The sequence below is a fragment of the Desmodus rotundus genome, chromosome X (genome assembly GCF_022682495.2).
Source record: "Desmodus rotundus isolate HL8 chromosome X, HLdesRot8A.1, whole genome shotgun sequence".
Taxonomy (NCBI): Eukaryota; Metazoa; Chordata; class Mammalia; order Chiroptera; family Phyllostomidae; genus Desmodus; species Desmodus rotundus.
The window spans coordinates 31291000-31309436 of NC_071400.1; the positions used below are offsets into that span (position 1 = coordinate 31291000).

Genomic DNA, 18437 nt, shown 5'->3' on the forward strand with positions numbered 1-18437 from the left:
AAATGGAGACCCATAATCCATAATGGAGAATAGTTGGGATAAGTGGAATATATAATCGGAGACAATTCCTAAATCTCATTATGACCTTTATATTTCAAATTATTTCCTATTCATTCATTTTAAAAAGCTGTATAGCACATATGACCAGTTTGGTGTATTCTTCTTTTTCTTCCTTTGCCTACTGTTTGATAGAGGTTTTAAAAAGAAATGTTTTTATGGTATGTGAATTATATCTCACTAAAAAAAAAAAAAGAAGAGGCCAAAATATGAACAGCTGGAGATAAAAGAGGAAAAGCAAAGAGCCTAGCTCAGCAACAACAGCCGAGCAACAGCTAGCTGGAGACAAGCAGCAGCTGTTCCCTTCAGCCAGACCATGCGGTAACCAGGTTGCCTCAGACCCACCACCCATTTCATGAATTTCTGGTTCCTGGCTAGCTCCTTAAAGTGGTGGAGTTTGCAACCTCAGGGAAAGCTAATACACAAGCTGAACAATCGACTTCTGAGAAACTGACCAAATTCGTCTTCTATGGCCATTGTAACAAATTACCACAAACTGAGTGGCTTAAAACAACACAAATGGATTACCTCCCAGTTCTATAAGTTAGAGGTCCAACATGGGTCCCACTGGGCTAAAATCAAAGTTGAAGCAGAGCTGTCTTCCATTTTGGAGGTTCTAGAGGAGGATCCACTTCCAGATTCCACTGGCTACCCACACTTCTTAGCCTGTGGCTACTTCCTCCATTGTCAAAGTCAGCAACACCAACACAGCACCTGTCTCCGCCCCTGCTTGTGTCTGCCCCTCTCTTTCCCTAACTCTCCCATTCAGCTTCGGTCTTCCGTTTATAAGGACCATTGTGATTACAGTGAGCCCACCTGGATAATCCGGGATATTAAGTATCTCCTGACCTACTGATTAGCTATCTAAATTCCTCTTTGTCTTGAAAGGGAGCATTCCAGGGATTAGGACATGGACATCTTGGGGGTGCATTATTCTGCCCAGCACAGCAACCAATCTATATTCACAAATTATGGGAACAAAATTAAATCACATACTTTTCATAGGTAACTATATTTTGATTTATAATATATGGGCTCAAAAAATTATATGTAAAGCAAATTATAATTTACATGTATTAGATGAACTCACTATTGCAAGAAATCCTGTTGTGAATTCTTTTTTAAAGATATTAATTCCCTGCTGTTTTAATTTATGCTTAAGTATGGATAAAACATTTAAATATTTTGAGAATGTTAAGGTAAGGGAATAGAGTCAAAAACCACAGAAGCACTTTCTGACAATCTGCACCGAATTGCAACCTTCACACATGCATTTCTTTACCTATTAATTCTGAAAGGAGTTATAATAAAGATTTGAGTCCTACTACTCAGCTAGTGAGCACCAATGGTGTGCTGGTCAAGAGCAAAGGCTCACGCATCAGCCTGCCTAGGTACACATCGCACCTCTCAAAAGTTGGAACTGCGTGACCTTGGATGAATCATTGAATTTCTTTGCGCTTCACTGTCCACATCTGTAAACGAAGTATCAATACCTACAACAGAGGGCGGCCATGAGGACTGAATAAGATACCGAATATAAAACACTCACTATGGTACCTGGCACATATTAAGTCCTTAGTAAATGAATTCTCTTATCACGTGCAGAAGCTCGGGATTAGGTGCAGGAGACACTTAAGAAGCATCTTACAACTTGTATTTGTTATTTTCAGAGCTTGAAAATGAAAGTGAGAACAGGACATGACCAGTAAATGGAAAGCAGCAGGCGAAATATTAAATTAAGAGAAAATTTGAGTCTTCCCTTGGTAGACACCCATGGTTTCTGCTTGCAGGCAATGTGAAAGACAGAATGACCTTCAAAACTTAATGGAAGTGTGAATCATCCTCAGCAAACCACATGATCTTATACTGAATACCTGAAAGTACAGTTATATTCTCTACCACAGAATAATCTGTTTCCCTGCAAAGAATCTTCAAGTAGCTTGTTAGTTTTACCTTTGGATTTTTAAAATATATTTTATTGATTATATTATTAGTTGTCCCATTTTTTCCCACTTTTACCCCCTCCACTCCCTCTGGCAATCCCTCCCCTTACATTCATGTCCATGGGATGTGCATATAAGGTGTTTGGCTTCTCCATTTCCTATACTGTTGTTAACATCCCCCTGCCTATTCTGTACCTACCAATTTGTACTTCTTAATCCCTGCACATTCCCCACATTCCCCCTTCCCCCTCCCCTCTGATAACCCTCCAGGATCTCTGTATGAATGATTCTGTTTCTGTTCTGCTTGTTTGCTTAGTTTGCTTTTTAGATTCAGTTGTTGATAGTTGTGAATTTATTGCCATTTTAATGTTCATAGTTTTGATCTTCTTTTTCTTAAATTAAGTCCCTGTAACATTTCATGTAATAATGGCTTGCTAATGATGAACTCCTTTGGCTTTACCTCATCTAGGAAGCACTTTATCTGCCCTTCCATTCTAAATGATAGCTTTGCTGGGTAGAGTAAGCTAGGTTGTAGGTCCCTGCTTTTCATCACTTTGAATACTTCTTGCCTGCAAAGTTTCTTTTGAGAAATCAGCTGACAGTCTTTTATGGGAACTCCCCTTTAGGTAACTGTCTGCTTTTCTCTTGGTGCTTTTAAGACTCTCTCTTTATCTTTAACCTTTGGCATTTTAATTATGATGTGTCTTGGTGTGGTCCTCTTTGCATCCATCTTGTTTGAGACTCTTGGCACTTCCTGGACTTGTGTATCTATTTCCTTCACCAAATTAGGGAAGTTTCCTTTCACTATTTTTTCAAATAAGTTTTCAATTTCTTGCTCTTTCTGTTCCCTTCTGGCACCCCTATGATTTGAATGTTGGTACATTTGGAGATGTCCCAGAGGCTCCTTAGCCTATCCTCCTTTTGGGGGATTCTTTTTTGGATTTTTTTTCTTCTTGCTGTTCTGATTGAATGTTTTTTTCTTCCTTACATTCCAAATCATTGATTTGCTTCTTGCCTTCATTCACTCCAATGTTGGTTCCCTATACATTTTTGTTTATTTTACTTAATGCAAACTTCATTTCTGCCTGGGCCTTTTTTATGCTATTGCAGTACCCAATGAGTTCTTTGGGCATCCTAATAACCAGTGTTTCGAACTCTGCATCTGATAGATTGCTTATCTCTGTTTCACTTAGTTGTTTTTCTGGAGTTTTGTTCTGTTCTTGCATTCAGGCTGTATTTCTTGATCTCCGCAACTTGGCAGCCTCCCTGTGTTTGTTTCTGTGTATTAGGTAGAGCTGCTTTGACTCCCTGTCTTAGTAGTGTCGCCTATTGTAGAAAAGTGCACCTGTAAGTTGTATGGGGTGGAGACTTACGTAATCACCAGGGCGGGTTAACCCGTGTCACTACTCTGTGGCTCTGTGTATGGGAGGGCTCAGAGAGGAGACAATGCCAGTTCCTGGCCTCTGGAGTTTTGTCTATCAGGAAGCTGTCTCCTGGCACTCGCCCTGATACCAGACAGTTCATTTTCTCCCCGTGTGCCACTGGTGCCTTTTCAGCTGCTGCCCTCATGCTGAAGCCCAGAGGGAGTCAGTCTGCATAAGATCTAAATCCACTGTGGGCCCTTTAAGAGGAGACTCCTGGGAATCCTGCAGTTTCTTCCGCCATCCCAACCTCCATTGGTTTTTATAGCCAGAAGTTATGGGAACTTATTATCCTGGTGCTGGAACCCTGGGCTGGGTGGTCTGGTGTGGGGCTGGGATCCCGCTCATTCCTGAGGCAGCTCTCTTGATTTTTATGCACCACACGTGGGTGTGGGACCACCTGTTCCTCCTCCGCCCCTCCTACCTGTCTGGATAATTGTGACTTCTTTAATTCCTTGGTTGTCAGACTTCCATACAGCTGGATTTTCTGACGATTTTGGGTAATATTTGTTTTGTAGTGTAGTTGCAGTTTTTGCTGTGGTTGTGCAAAGAGGTGAGCCATTTTTACCTACCCCTCCATCTTGACCAGAAATATCCCCTCCTTATCTTTGGAATTTAATGGTTCTTCAAAGCCTCCCAAACAAAACTAACTTCACGTCTAAGACATTGAGAGCCATGCACAATTTAAACCCTCTCTCTGTTTCTACCATTGTCACAAACTCACTATTCTGACCAAACTTAAAAAACTATCTAGTTCTGAAAGTACTAATGTACTGCTCTATGTAGTAATTAGTTTGGTATGTTTCTTGTCTAGCTAGTCTGGAAGTTACCAGAAGCAAGAGACCTCATCTTATATAACCATATATTTTCCCTTGATGCATTACATTTATTTCTAGATAGAAACCTTGGCCAGAGGGGAGAGGAGTTGAGGGGCTGGATGAAAAAGATGAAGGGATTAAGGAGTACAAATTGATAGTTATAAAATAGTCATGGCGGCAGAAAGTACAGCATAGGGAATATAGTGAATAATACTGTAATGACTATGGATGGTGCCAGGTGGGTACTGGAAATATCAGGGGAACACTTTGTAAAGTACATGATCGTGTAACTACTATGCCAGGGATGTGAAACTCATTTTCACCAGAGACCACATCAGCCTCTCGGTTGCCTTCAAAGGGCCGAAATAATTTTAGGACTGTATAAATGTAACTACTCCTTAACTGTTAAGGAGTTGACATTACATTCGGCCCCTCGAAGGCAACCAAGACCCCAGTGAAAATGAGTTTGACACCCCTGCCCTATGCTGTACACCTGAAACTAATGCAAAATAATATTAAATGTAAAGTGTAATTGAAAAATAAAAGAAACATTTAATGTACTTTTGTTTCAAAGCAATTCTTTATTCCACTGGCACCCTTTTTCAACTTCTTGATTCAGAAGGTAATAATTACGTTCCTTTAAAAAGTTACACTTCTAAATTCATCCTGAGGCTTCAGATTTTTCAAATTGCATACATATGTGAGAATCCTCTCATTAAAGATATTTTTGCTAGGGTTCATTGTCAAATTTTTTAAAAAGACATATTCTTTCCAAACAGGCTACTCATAAGAATATCCTTAAAATATGAAATACTGTAACTACTTCTTACCTTCATGGTAACCGTGATGGTGCTATTTACATTCGCTTTGTGCAACCAGCCTTGTTTTATCACACCACCTTTCTGAGAACATAAAGATGATGAATCCTGAAAAGAGCAAAAACCATCAGTGAAACAACAGCCAGGCATCTAATCAGATAGTTGGGGGGGGGGGCTGCCCCAGTTTCTAATTAAAGCATAAAGTTCCCCTCCCTCTGCAGAGATGCCTAATTTCCCTTGAAATTGTCAACGACTGAATGAAAGGCTCTGTGCTATGCACACAGTAGGCACTCAATATTTACTTAATCATATGAGCTGTCATCTGGGAAAGTGTTCTGTACTATGTAAACAGGCAAATTGCCCCTCAAAATGTGACAAACATCCAGGCCATCTGTCCCATGAGGCAGGAGAGTCCAGATGAAGCACCAAACCACATGTGCAGTGTGGGAAAAGCTACTCCACAAGCGTGTCACACGGGTGGAAAAACATGTCTATATACAAATCACAGCACATTTCAATTGATTTTTTTCCTCAACTCCATTTAGAAATGCAACAACTTTTTAATTTTTTTAAAAAACACTTATTAGTTTGAAAATTGGCCACAGATCATTCAAAAACAATTGTTTTCCTCATCTTAAGGAAATCTCTTTCAGTAGAAGTGACCTTGAAGAAACCAATGCAGCGCCGCAATCTTTACCTCATCTTTCTCACAGTCCTCATCAATTTCAAATACATGATTGGGAATCTTTTCTGGTCTCAGAGATTTGCTGAAAATGTAAGAGAATTGTCTTAGACACTGAACAGAACAGACAAAATAAAACAAAACAAGATCAGCAGACTTGTTTCTTTCACAACCAAGAAAACTCCAAGACATGAGGAGGAGATTCTTTTCTCCCTTCCAAATTCAGATTCTGCCCTCTGACTAAACTTATACTCCTTTTATATAAAGGACTCCCACATGTGCAGCCAGCAGCAAAGATATAACTAAACCCAGATACTTTGTCAGAGAAGGGCTTTGCCGAGGAATGTGTGCCAGAGCTGTTACTGGTGGCAGAACCTTATCTTTTTCTAGGTGGAAAAGCAACATAGTGTAATTCAAGCTCTTCCATCTGCTTGATGTATGACCTTGGATTGGTCATCTTAGAACTTAGTTTTACAGGGCATCTTTAGGACTCATTTTTCTCTTCTGGGAAAGGGCTTTGAAAACTATAAAAGGCTACACAGCCCTGGCCAAGTTGCTCAGTTGGTTGGAGTGCCGCCCCATACACCAAAAGGTTGCAGGTTTGCTCCCTATTCAGAGTGGATACATAGGTTGCAGGTTTGATTCTTGGGCAGGACACGTACAGGAGGCAACCAATCGACGTTTCTCTCATATTCATGTATCATTGTTTCTCTCCCCTCTGTCCCCCATTTCCTTTCTCTCTAAAAATCAATGTAACATATCCTCAGGTAAGGACTTTTTTTTTAATCTCTTTTCTAAAAAAGGTCACACAAAGCCATATTTCTCCTAACTTTATCTGAAGCTTGTGAGGTGGGTAGTGCTATGGATAAGAAAAGGAAGAAAAGTGAGACCTCAAACAGAGTGAGTGACTGGCCCAAAGTCATCTCTAGCTAGTATGCGGCAGAAATAAGGTTGAACCCTGACAGTCTGACTCCTGGACCAGTGTGCTCACGGCGGTCCTTCACCTCTACTGAAAGAGATGCACTTTTGTCAAAAGATATCTGGGGTCACCAAATTGAGCCAAATATCTTTGAGCTTTTCCATTGACACCACTGGGTAATACTCACTACAGTATGCAGAGTCAAATAAAGATGACTTTATGGTCAATACAGATACATCAAAGCCAAAAAGTGAACTTGTTCATTTTGGAAAGAATTTCAGTGAGCAAAGTTAAAACATACTCAGTTACCAAAAATACTGCATTTATGAAATATGCTGACTGAGGTTTTGCTGTATCATCAATTAAACTAAGAAGTTTCACAAGTGGTTAAAAAAAGGTAAAATGTTTAATAATTCTCCTTTTCAAGGCTTCCTTGAATTCTGGACTTACCACGGTAACATTCGAAAGTCCCCAGAGAATTCTTCATATTTGTAGTTTACTACATGCCAATCTGTGCTGTAGGTTTTAATACACTGAAGGAAAAGAAGAAATCTGTCATTTTATATGTAGGAAAAGTAGACATATAGCCAGTTTTTCAAAGTCTGGCAATAAGTTGACGGACTTCTAAAAATCACTTGGGAAATGTTGGTATTTGGATTTTCCTTTGGGGATTAAGTGTGTCTCCCTAAACAAATTGGCGGCAATAAATGCCATTTCTTATGCTCTCCTGAACACTGAATCCAAGTGCAGATGATATTCCAAAAGAAAAAGACTAAGAACATAGTCTAAGTCTTATCATAATAAGAACTTGTGACAGTATTTAAGCTGTGATCTCTGTATCGCATCATATAGACTTCTTATGTAGGTCAGTTAAAGTGACCGCAATTGTATTTTCCATTTACACTAAAGGAAGAATATTTTAAATAAATGATGAATGCTCTTCTGTGGACTTTGAGCATCTTACTTCTTTGACAAACAAACTCTGCGCCCTCTTCTCAGCATCTTCTGGCACAGTGGACTGCACTGTTCTGCGCTGACGACTTATCACCGAGATCTAGAAGACAAGGAACATTCTTGCTGTAAGAACTGGCTTGGTAAATGCAGGGTTTTTTCTTTAAAAAAGGGCTTATGAACTCACAGATATATCTTCCATTGGGAACATAAGCAGGTCTCTGAGAGGGTCACTGTAAATCTGGGTTTTTCTTTGGGTGACAACATTCTCATAGTCCAAAGGCTCAACAACTTTAGTCTTCTCCTTAATAAGAGACAAAAACAAAGTTAATATGGTCAAACTCCATAAGAGGTAAGTTTCTCCCCATGGCTAAACACATACTGTTTCACAAAAGAAGGGATTACAGATGATAATAAGCACTTAAAGGAGACACTTCTCAAGAGAAATATTCTCCATAACTAAATACACACCAAGTACACACACACACAGACCTCTCTGCTAAAGATGAGAATTCTGGAGAGGTGGCACTGCACTCTGCTTATCCATGTGTCTTCTACAGGTTTACTAAATTTAAAGTAAAACAAAAAATGGTATATTTCATCCTGGCTGGTGTGGCTCAGTAGATTGAGTGCCAGCCTCCTAAAAGGTCACCTGGACTCCCAGTCAGGGCACATGCCTGGGTTGCAGGCCAGGTCCCCAGTGGGGGGCATGCAAGAGACAACACATCAATGTTTGTCTCCCTCTCTTTTTCCCTCCCTTCCCCTCTCCCTGAAAATAAGTAAATAAAATCTTTTTTTAAAAAAAAAATTTAAAGTGCTATATTTGGAAGCCTAGCAGTTGATATTTACTGAAATTCATTATTCACTGGGTAACTGAAGGAGAGAAAGTTTCACCATTCATGTGCCTGCTCTGTATCGGGCACACTGTCTAAAGGGCATATCAAAGCTCCAGCACAGCTGGGGCAGGCACAGGCACTACAGATGCCTGATCCAGTGGTCAGGGTAGAAAAGGGTGACTTCCAGGTGGCAAAGTTGGTGGATCCCTGTTGAACTTCCCAGTGACCTAACCATTGATAGTGGGGCCCTAGCCTAAATCTAATGCTACAAGGAGCAGGGTCAGTGACTCTGAGAAATCTAGAATATGGTTTATTGATAAGAGTGCTACCAGCATTTACTGAGCCCTTTATATGCCAGGCTCCGTGGCAAATTCTTTCTCTACATTTTCTCATGTTATACCGATAATAACACTATGAAATAGGTTTCATCTTTGTCCTCATTTTACAGATGAGGAACTCCTAAAATCAATTCTGGTAAAGTACCTTGCCCAACTTCAGAGCTAGAATTCAAACCTTTGTAGATGTGCTGTTCTTTCTACTTCTGGCAACCTTTCCTCCCCTTCCCATCGTCTTTTCCTTCTCTGAACTCACCATGATCTGATATACCATCCATTTTATCTCTCTGCCTATGTAAGAACAGGGATTCTCCTTTATTAGCTCACTGGCATAATCCCAGCACCTAGAACGTTCACTAATTGTTCAATGAACTTTGAGATATTCAGATTCAACCAGAGCCATGTCTCAATACAGTAAGCTAAATCACGGTGGATATATTAGTGATTTTCAATAATATTTTACTTGAATTAAATTACTTTTCTTAAAAATTTTATAATACAGCCCTGGCTGGTGTAGCTCAGTGGATTGAGCAGAGGCCTGCAAACCGAAGGGTCACTGGTTCAATTCCCAGTCAGGGCACGTGCCTGGGTTGCGGGCCAGGTCCCTGCAGTAAGGAGCGCATGAGAGGCAACCACACATTGATGTTTCTCTCCCCCTCTCCCTCCCTTCCCCTCTCCATAAAAATAAATAAATAAAATCTTTTAAAAACATTTATAATACAAACTGTATAAAGAAAACTTGAATTTAAGATATATAAAACATCATACTGAATGAATTTAATATATATTAAAACAATACTAGGAGTGAAAGGGGAATAACGTCTCTCTCACACACACGGTGGAATATTACTCAGCCATGAGAATGAAGAAATCCTGCCATTTGTGACAGCACTGGTAAATCCAGAAGGCATTATGCTAAATGAAATAAGCCAGACAGAGAAAGACAAATACTATATGCTACCACTGAGACCGGCAGTCAGCCAGGACAAGTGGGACAGGGAAACTGAGACAGGTGGCTGAACAAACTGACGGCAATACACAGGCAGATACAGAAGGTCACCTCCTAGAGATACATCTAGGCCTTAGTAGTATTTCAGCTCCAGGCCCAGAAAAGCATCAAAACTAGGTGCGTGATGCCAGAACCAGCTACAATGACTACTGACCCCCTGCCCTGGCACTGACCAATCAGTGGAGACCATGACTGTGAAAGGGCACACCCGGAGTGCTGATGCATATTCTTCTGAGACCCTCCCCTGAGAGCTCCCCTAAGGTTCCTCCCTGCAAGAGAGAGGTAAAAACTCAAGACAAAGAACCCAGTGCTCTCCTTTGGGTGAGCGGCCAGTACCATTCCCTTCTCCTTCTTCTTCCCCCCCCAGGCATGTATCTCCTTAACTGTAAGGGACCCCACACAAGCTTGTCCCAGGCTGACCCCCTGAACCTGTCTCCAAAGCCCCTTTTCTCTGACTTCCCAGGGAGCTAAGGCAGCCTCACCTGGGCTCTCCTGTAGCTTATATGCTGAGCCCTTTCTTGTTTCACTGTCTCCGGCTCTAATAAACACACCCTTAGAGTCACCGGGACTCCCGTTGTGAAATCTTTCCTGCACGAAGTCAAGAACCCACACACTACCTTCTGGCCCTGGACAGACCCACTCACTGTCCAGTAACGTCACTTATATATGGAATCTTAAAAAAGTAGAATGGTAGTTGACAGGGGCAGAGCAATGAAGGAAAATGGAGAGATGTTGGTCAAAGACTCAGTTATGAATAAGTTCTGAGGATCGAGTATACAGCACGGTGACTACGGTATACTTTTAAGTTGCTAAAGGAGCACATCTTAAAAGTTTTCACCACACACACAAAAAAATGTAAAACTATGTGCCATGATGGATGTATTGATTGTGGTAATCATTTCACAATATGTATGTATATTAAATCATCACGTTTTATACTTTAAATATGTACATTTTTTTATTTTTCAATTATACCTGAAAAAAGCTGGGGGAAAATATCCTAACAAATATATACTTCATTTCATGTCCTAAATTTGGATTTGTAGAACCATGAGTCAAATCAAGCAGATCTTCCCTATCATATTTGTGAGTACTCATGAAAAATTAGTCAAAATAGGAAAAAAGTCCTGTTTGGGGACCTCAGAGATTTTCTAATGGAAAAATTAGATCACACTGTCCCATGTCTACCATATTCTCATGGACCCAAGTGAAAAGAAACTGCACCTGCAGCTTCCAGCTCTAACACTCAAAGTCTGTGATCAATTTTTCAGAGAAGTTAAAGGAATAAAAGCCCCATCTAAGAAGGCAAGCCTTAGGCACTGGAAATAATTTCAAAGTCTTGCCTTTGGTGCCAACCACCCTCCTAATACAGATTGCAAAAACAGTCCTCAAATTTCAATGCTTAACCTGTTGAATTATCACCTGCTAATTTCTCCATACAATAATTTCACAGGTACCTTCTCTGAGAAACTTTGAAAAAGGAAAAAAAAAAAAGAAACGCTCCTTGTGCTTTGTAATGTAGCTAACAATATGGAAGAGCATTATGTCAAAATGAATCACTTCTTTAAATGCACAGCATATGCCTTCTAAAAATGAAACTCACAGTTCCTCGTGTGTTTTGAAGGCCATATATTCATGTTATAGAAAACAAGATTTCAATTTTCATTTAACACTGATTAAACAGAGCATTCTGGGTCTTCATTTGTACTTCCTTTGTCAGGGTTCAACTGCCAAAAAGGTTGAGGTGGCTATTCTGGGTCCCACAAAACTTCCTGTAATAGAAGATGTAGGCCCGTGAATCAGACTTCATCTTTACAGATGAAAAAGAGGAGGGGCTGAGCCACCACCATCCTCACCCTACCCCTGTATCCAATCCCCATTTTTAACTCCACCCCTCTCCCAGGCATTAAAAGCTGAATTCGAACTAGCAGTGGGAGAGGCTACAGTAGGAGTCAGTCCCAGAAAACTGAACCCTACATTTTCCTTGCAGTAGGATTCTTATAACTCTATTGGTATCCAAGCAAGGAAAACCTCTGACTTTTTGAATTATGATTTAATGGTGAACCTGCCCTGCGGTGTACAACATATCCCTTCTCTAACTTTCTTATTTATCATTTTATTAGACTTATTATTAGAGTTACCCTAAATAAAGCTTCTACCACACACAAAAAGGGTCATTCAGGTTTTCCCTTCCTGCCACTCTGTGCACTGACTGGCCTGTAAGGTGCTTTTTCACAACTCAAGAAAACGATCTTGTAATAAACGGTACTTTATAAACCCTCAAATAATAGCAAGGCCCTCCTGTGTGTACACTGCTATACAGGTCTGTAGCAATTTTAAGTAAAATGCAAAAGCATTTATGCAATCTGCACAGAAGCAAACACGTATTTCAGAATTCTCTCTTCCTATACAGTGACAACAAAGCCATCAACCGAAATTTGGAACCTACTCAGTTTGCACCATGGGTGGGGGGAACAATTTGCCTTTGAAAGTTCACATTCACTGATAGCCTAATGTCTCTTGCAATAACTTGCTAGTAACATTATTCAGGTTTTTTGTTGTTGTTAACTAGAAGATCACTTTCAAGTCTTAAAAAAACACTTTCGGACCTGGCTGGTTGTAGGTCAGCGGACTCAGCACCAGCCTGCGAACCAAAGGGTTGCCCTTTCGGTTCCCAGTCAGGGCACATCCCTGGGTTGCAGGCCAGGTCCCTAGTTGGGGGCACACAAGATGCAACCACACATTGATGTTTCTCTCCTTCTGTCCTTCCCTTCCCCTCTCTCTAAAAATAAATAAATAAAATATTTTTAAAAATATTTTCATATAATTGTCTAACCACTATGCTGTATACCTGAAACTAATATAAAATAATACTGAAGGTCAAATATAATTGAAAAATGAAATTTAAAGAGTGAATCCACCAAAAAAACTTTCAATATACCCTCTCCCTAGTTCACACAAAAGCCATTCCAGTAGAGAAGGAAAATACTATCATTTCAATTTATCCGTGAACAAACTGGCTCAGAGATTTAAGATCAGCTGTGTCTACATTTAGTAGCAGAACCAGGATTCAAATTCAGGTCTTCCAACTCCTGATTCTCTTTCTTTTCTTAGCAGTGTTTCCCAAACCCGACTTATTCATGTACAATCTTCAAAAATTTTGGCACACCTTCTGCACTCTCATATTATTTCATATTTTCTTCAAACCAAATCTCTTCCTTCACTGAAATACATTTATTGAAACAGTAAGCTTATATCCTCCCCATAAAAGAAAATACTTCAGTTTTCCTAATCTGTAATAAAATGAAACTTAAAATGTCACCTCTGTACCACAGTTTGGGATACAGTGCACTCTGCACTCTTCCAGGCTTGCTCAGGCCAAATCTAAAAGGACTTCCTCCATGTGTAAACCCTGAGACACGATTCCACAAATTGAAGTAACTTTCTGATTTCTAACACAGAGTGAAAGGGCAGACCCTGACAAAGGAATCTTATCAGTACAGATTCAGTTACAGTCTGTTCGTTGGTCCACAGGAGAGGAAACAAGAATCCTAACGGAGTTAGTAACAGCATCAAGTACTTAGACTTAATGATTTTGTGGCAGTACTTGTGCATCCTGAACAAATACGAAACCAAGCTGGTAGTCTTAAAATAAATAGGTAAATATATATGTGCCATGTCAATATTCACCCATCTATTTAAAAATACACATGACTAGCAAGCCTATTTATGCAATCATCAAAAAATTAACCATATATTTTCAATTTCATTTAAAAAGCAATATTTGTGTGATATTTCTTTGTCAAGAATGCAAAATAAGCCTGGGTTACTTCTGCTTAGATGTTTCACCAAAGGTCGTTAGTTTATTGGTAGATCTTTTACTTTAGGAACAAGTTCTCCTCAAGAATTCTAACAATTATCTCCTGCAAGTCTAAAGTGAACACTGGCTTCACAAAACCCCTCCTATGGCGACTGGGAGGGAGACCAAGCACACAGAACCTTTAGCGGTGGGGCAGAAGCCAACTCAAAAACTCTCTGCATCGCCACCACCATCACTGCCCAATTTACCAAATTAAATTCTAGTGCAAGAAGGAACACGGCAACAGCTAGTTTAAGAAAGAGAATTATTGAGCCCAAAAGTTAGGAGCTCATTTTCACAGTATTGCTGTCAGACTACAGTTTCAATGGCATCTGAACCTATCATTGCTGAAAATAACAATCTTAGGAGAGAAATAACATACTCAAAAAGAGGGGGTTACTCAGTGAGTCTCTTCTTCCCATCACTCCTCCACCTCCCTTCCTTGGGGATTTCCCCAGACCCTCTGGGGATTCAGCTCCTGTTTTGTCTCAGGCGTGTGTAGCACAGTTTGGAGCACTTCCTCCGGCAGAGTTATCTTAAAATAACACTTCACACTCAAAATGGCCACCGGGGGCATGTAATTTCCGGCAAAGCACAGAAGAAAGTAAGTTTGGTGTAAGGCAAATGTATCAAGTTCCTACTAAGGTCCAAGCCCTGGGTTGGTGCCTGTTAATGCACAGATGAAAAAGAATCAGACTCTAGCCTTAAAAAGCTCATAGGCTAGTGAGGAGGAAAATAAACTCAAGACAGTTGCTCACCAAAGGTATGGTCACAAAGCCTCACTTTGCTTCCGTGATCTGTCATACTGTCTGTCTCACAGCCACATCTTGTTCCAATAAAGTGAATGCACAAGTGTGCGGGCCCATCTATGCACATCCGTATCAATCAGAAGAATTTCCCGGTATGAGTGTATGTGGTCCCTGGCCATTTCATCTTCTACCTTCGTTGAAAAACTCCGTGAGATCAGAGACTAGGTACCTGCAGAGTGGAGCAGGAGCATGAGGTGCAGCAGAAGTTGTGGTCTGACAGCGACGAGAAATGTCACCACTGCAGACTAGACCTTTCTTGAGAAGGACCCCACACAGCTTGGCAACAAACCATAACTATATGGAACTTTTTTCCTAATGTTCAAACACACAGTATTGGACTTTGTTATGACCCTTTCTTTTCTAAATTATATGACTACCTTCACCTGTTCATTTCTTTCCCTCTTTCCCAGCAGGAACTCCAAGTACTGAAGAAGCCTTGAATTAATATAACGTGATGATGATGCTAGTGGAGGAAAAGCCATCTTTTCTTTTTTTTTTAATTTTTATTGTTATTCAATTACAGTTGTATGCCTTAGAACAACACAACTTGGCAAAATAACATGAATAGATTTTAATGAAAATTGTTTATCAGGGCAAATCTTGGGACGAAAACCCACATAAAAATTTCATTCAAGACGATGACCTTTCTTAAAGCTAACTAAGGGGAAAAATCATACTTCATGAGACCATTGGATTTGCTTCCTCCTAATCCACACTCTGGTTTATGTTCTTCCTCTGGCAGTCCCGTCGCCACCAATCTCTCTCCCCTACAGCCTTTATTGTCTTTACTGACCGTTGTGGCACTTACTCATATATAGCACGGAACTGCTTTGTGGATACTTTGCTCATTAGTGTCCTTAGGACGACTGTAATCATCTGGAGGGAGAAATAGTGTGCATTGTGCTTTCTCTACCCCTTACATTGACCATTGCTATACACCAAGTTAAGCATTTTATATCTATTATCTCACGTAATTCAAAAACCCTGCAAGGGGGATTATTATGCCCATTTTGCAGATGAGGAAATTGAGGCTCAGGCAGATCTAATGTCACACATTAGTGGAGGTGGGATTCAAACCTGTATCTGATGGAATCCAGAGTCAGTGCCCTTAACCACGACACACATAAACCTGTGTACACTGAACTTAAAAACAAAATAATTCCCCACCCTCGCTCCTGAGTTTCATTTCTTTGAACATACTTTGCATTTTAGGATTTGCTAAAGCTTCCTCAAACTAGCCTATCATTTTAGCCAAACTGAGATCTTGCTTTTCTCATCTCGGTGAAGCTGTGGAGCTGGCTTATAGAGCTTCTAATGTAATTGGATAAGGAATTTTGCATTTCTAAACTGCTACTTCCAGTTTAGCATTTGCTATCAATGAGTAGGGATTAGCACTTTTACTTTGGGGGAAGGAGCTGGCAGATTCAACTTCAAGTGGGTAAGAATCAAATTACCAAAAAAAAAAAAAAAAAACACCCCAGTAAAATATTGTCCACAGACTATGTCTAATCCATCTCGGTACTTCCACAGAACATAGAAGAGAGCTGTGAGAACTACAAAGCCAGAAGCTTTTGTGGCTCATGAGGGATAAGCAGCCGAGTAATACAAACAACGGCAGCACGCGAGGAGAGGGAAAAGTCGTTGTTGACGCTTTCATAATTAATCTTCAGATCCCAGGTTTAATTTAGGAACGACTTACTGTTGTAAGAATCACCGCAATGAGATTTAAATCTAACATGGAAACACTGAGAAAAAAATAAAACACTTCTTTTCCTCTTCAGAGTTTTTGCATAAGTAGCAAATCTTTCTAAATGCCAAATTACTTACCTTTTCCTAGTCTACTTTAAACAAGTCTGTATACATACTATATCAGTTCCAACTCTGTTAACACGTACTTTTCACAGCCAACTCAAATATTATGCAAATAACCTAGATTATCTACTAAACAACAAATAAAATTTCAATGAACTCTATACCCGAAAACTTCATTTTAAGCAATACTTGCAACTTTACTCAAATGCTGGCTGACAGGTAGGAAAATTGATTTGAATTCAATCATTCCAGGTCTTTTGTGTTCACTCTGGGCTAATAAGCATTTAAATGACTCAAAGATAACACAAAAAGAAAAACAAAGTCTTGAACATTTTCAGAAAAGGACAAAACACCTTTTTAAAAATAGAAGAACACTGCCCTGGGTGGTGTGGCTCAATGGACTGAATGCTGGCCTGTGAACTTACAGGTCGCCAGTTCGATTCCCAGTCAAGGCCCATGCCTGGGTTGCAGGCCAGGACCCCCATTGGGGGCGCGTGAGAGGCAAACACATATTGATGTTTCTTTCCCTCTCTTCCTCCCTTCCCTTCTCAAAAAAAAAAATAAAATAAAATCTAAAAAAAAAAAAAACGCCAAGGGGGGAAACAAGAGAACACTGTCTCTATTCTCTAGCAAACTATTATTGACAAATAAATAGAAAAAATGCACCTTGGCTATACATAATGACTTTCTAACAAATCAAAGAATTTCAGAAGTTCACATAGACATACAAAATTATTGCAGATAATTCATGCATGCAAGGAGAAATTAGATTGTACTCATTGTGTGCCTGTCAACGAATTTATAACTTGCCTTGGATCTTGGTGCCCACTACAAACTGAAACAACAACAAAAAATCTCATTGACATTTTCCTTAATTTTATAAACAGAACCATTATAGTAGTTCCTGTAATCCTCTCTCCTCACTGTCCCCTCCCCACTCCCCTCTGGCTATTGTTAGATTGTTGTTAACTTCAGTGTCTCTGGTTATATTTTGTTTCCTTTTTTTCTTCTGTTGATTATGTTCCAGTTAAAGGTGAGATCATATGGTATTTGTCCGGCACCGCCTGGCTTAAATAAATAAGTAAATAAATAAATAAAATCAATAAACATATCATTGAGTGAGGATTTAAAAAAACCCAGCAAACAGAACCATAACATACTTTGCATTCTTAAGTGGAACACAATGTAAAGTGCACTGATGCTCTGCAGGTATGTGGATTAGCTCGCTAGACTCCTTGCACTCAATGAAAACATAAAAACTGAAAGTCCTGTTTGTGTCCATTTGAACACACACCTCCTTAGCTACAAACTCTCAGTAATCTATAAAGCAGCCACATATCATTTTCCACAGTGGACCCAACCACTGGTCTACCCATCCCCTTAATTTGCTTTTGATAATAGAGTGAACAAAACTGACTGGCCTCGTTTTGACCCTTGAAAGGGTCAAAAATGTATCTTTCTATAAATATTCTCATTTTCCACGATCAGACATATTGGATCTAACCATTAATTGAAATTCTCTGTGCCTTTTTTGAACCTAGTAGTACTTTCAGCCTATACTACTTCATGAGATAATATATTCTAAAAACTTTTGAAAGTAAAATCAAGTGATAGCTCCTTTGATTTTCTGAAGGTTACCTCTTTAAAATGATGGGAGATGCCCCGGTTCTTGGTATCGTATATGGTGACCCGATCCATGTTTATCCTATCTACCCACTCGTGATTAAGCAGGCAACCTTCTTCTGCTAGACTGTCTTTTGGAGAAATGAGACGGCAGATGACTGTCAAAGTCCTTTCTGACCATGCTGCATGTTTTACTGTCCTATTGGCCCTAAGGTATCCCAGGGTCCACTGCCCTCAATGTCAGATCTACAATCACTCTCAAGATGTTTTAGGCAAAAAAAAAAAAAAAAAGTTTTAGCCATATGTAATCAAGTTCAGAATCTACTCTCCTATTTAGTAAGTTTCAATTATTTCCCCAGCTCTTGTTTATCCAGAAATCATCTCTCACTTTCCTATCCATATTATCCAGCTTTATAGCGTCACACTGCATTATAGCTCCTGTAGCTTGGCCTCTCCCAACTCATAGGAAAGGGTGTTAAATCAGACCAACATCTCTTGAGTAACCATCCCTTGGCATTTCAGCTTTTTTACACATCTCCCTTTAA

At 39.8% G+C, this 18437-nt stretch overlaps 1 protein-coding gene across 5 annotated transcripts in view; it reads right to left on the reverse strand.

The window, feature by feature from the left end:
- DOCK11 (dedicator of cytokinesis 11) overlaps window positions 1-18437 on the reverse strand; it is a 186620-nt gene that overhangs the window by 136326 nt on the left and 31857 nt on the right. For 3 of the 5 annotated variants that reach the window (XM_053917159.1, XM_053917158.1, XM_053917160.1), the window contains exons 2-6: window positions 7797-7913; window positions 7623-7712; window positions 7109-7191; window positions 5755-5824; window positions 5070-5165 (exon numbers count right to left, since the gene is read on the reverse strand). In XM_053917159.1, coding sequence (XP_053773134.1) covers window positions 5070-5165; window positions 5755-5824; window positions 7109-7191; window positions 7623-7712; window positions 7797-7913 — 456 coding nt within the window. Of the gene's footprint in view, window positions 1-5069; window positions 5166-5754; window positions 5825-7108; window positions 7192-7622; window positions 7713-7796; window positions 7914-14030; window positions 14051-14406; window positions 14532-18437 lie in introns of those variants that run through there. The other 2 variants (XM_053917161.2, XM_053917162.1) reach the window with 2 other exon arrangements.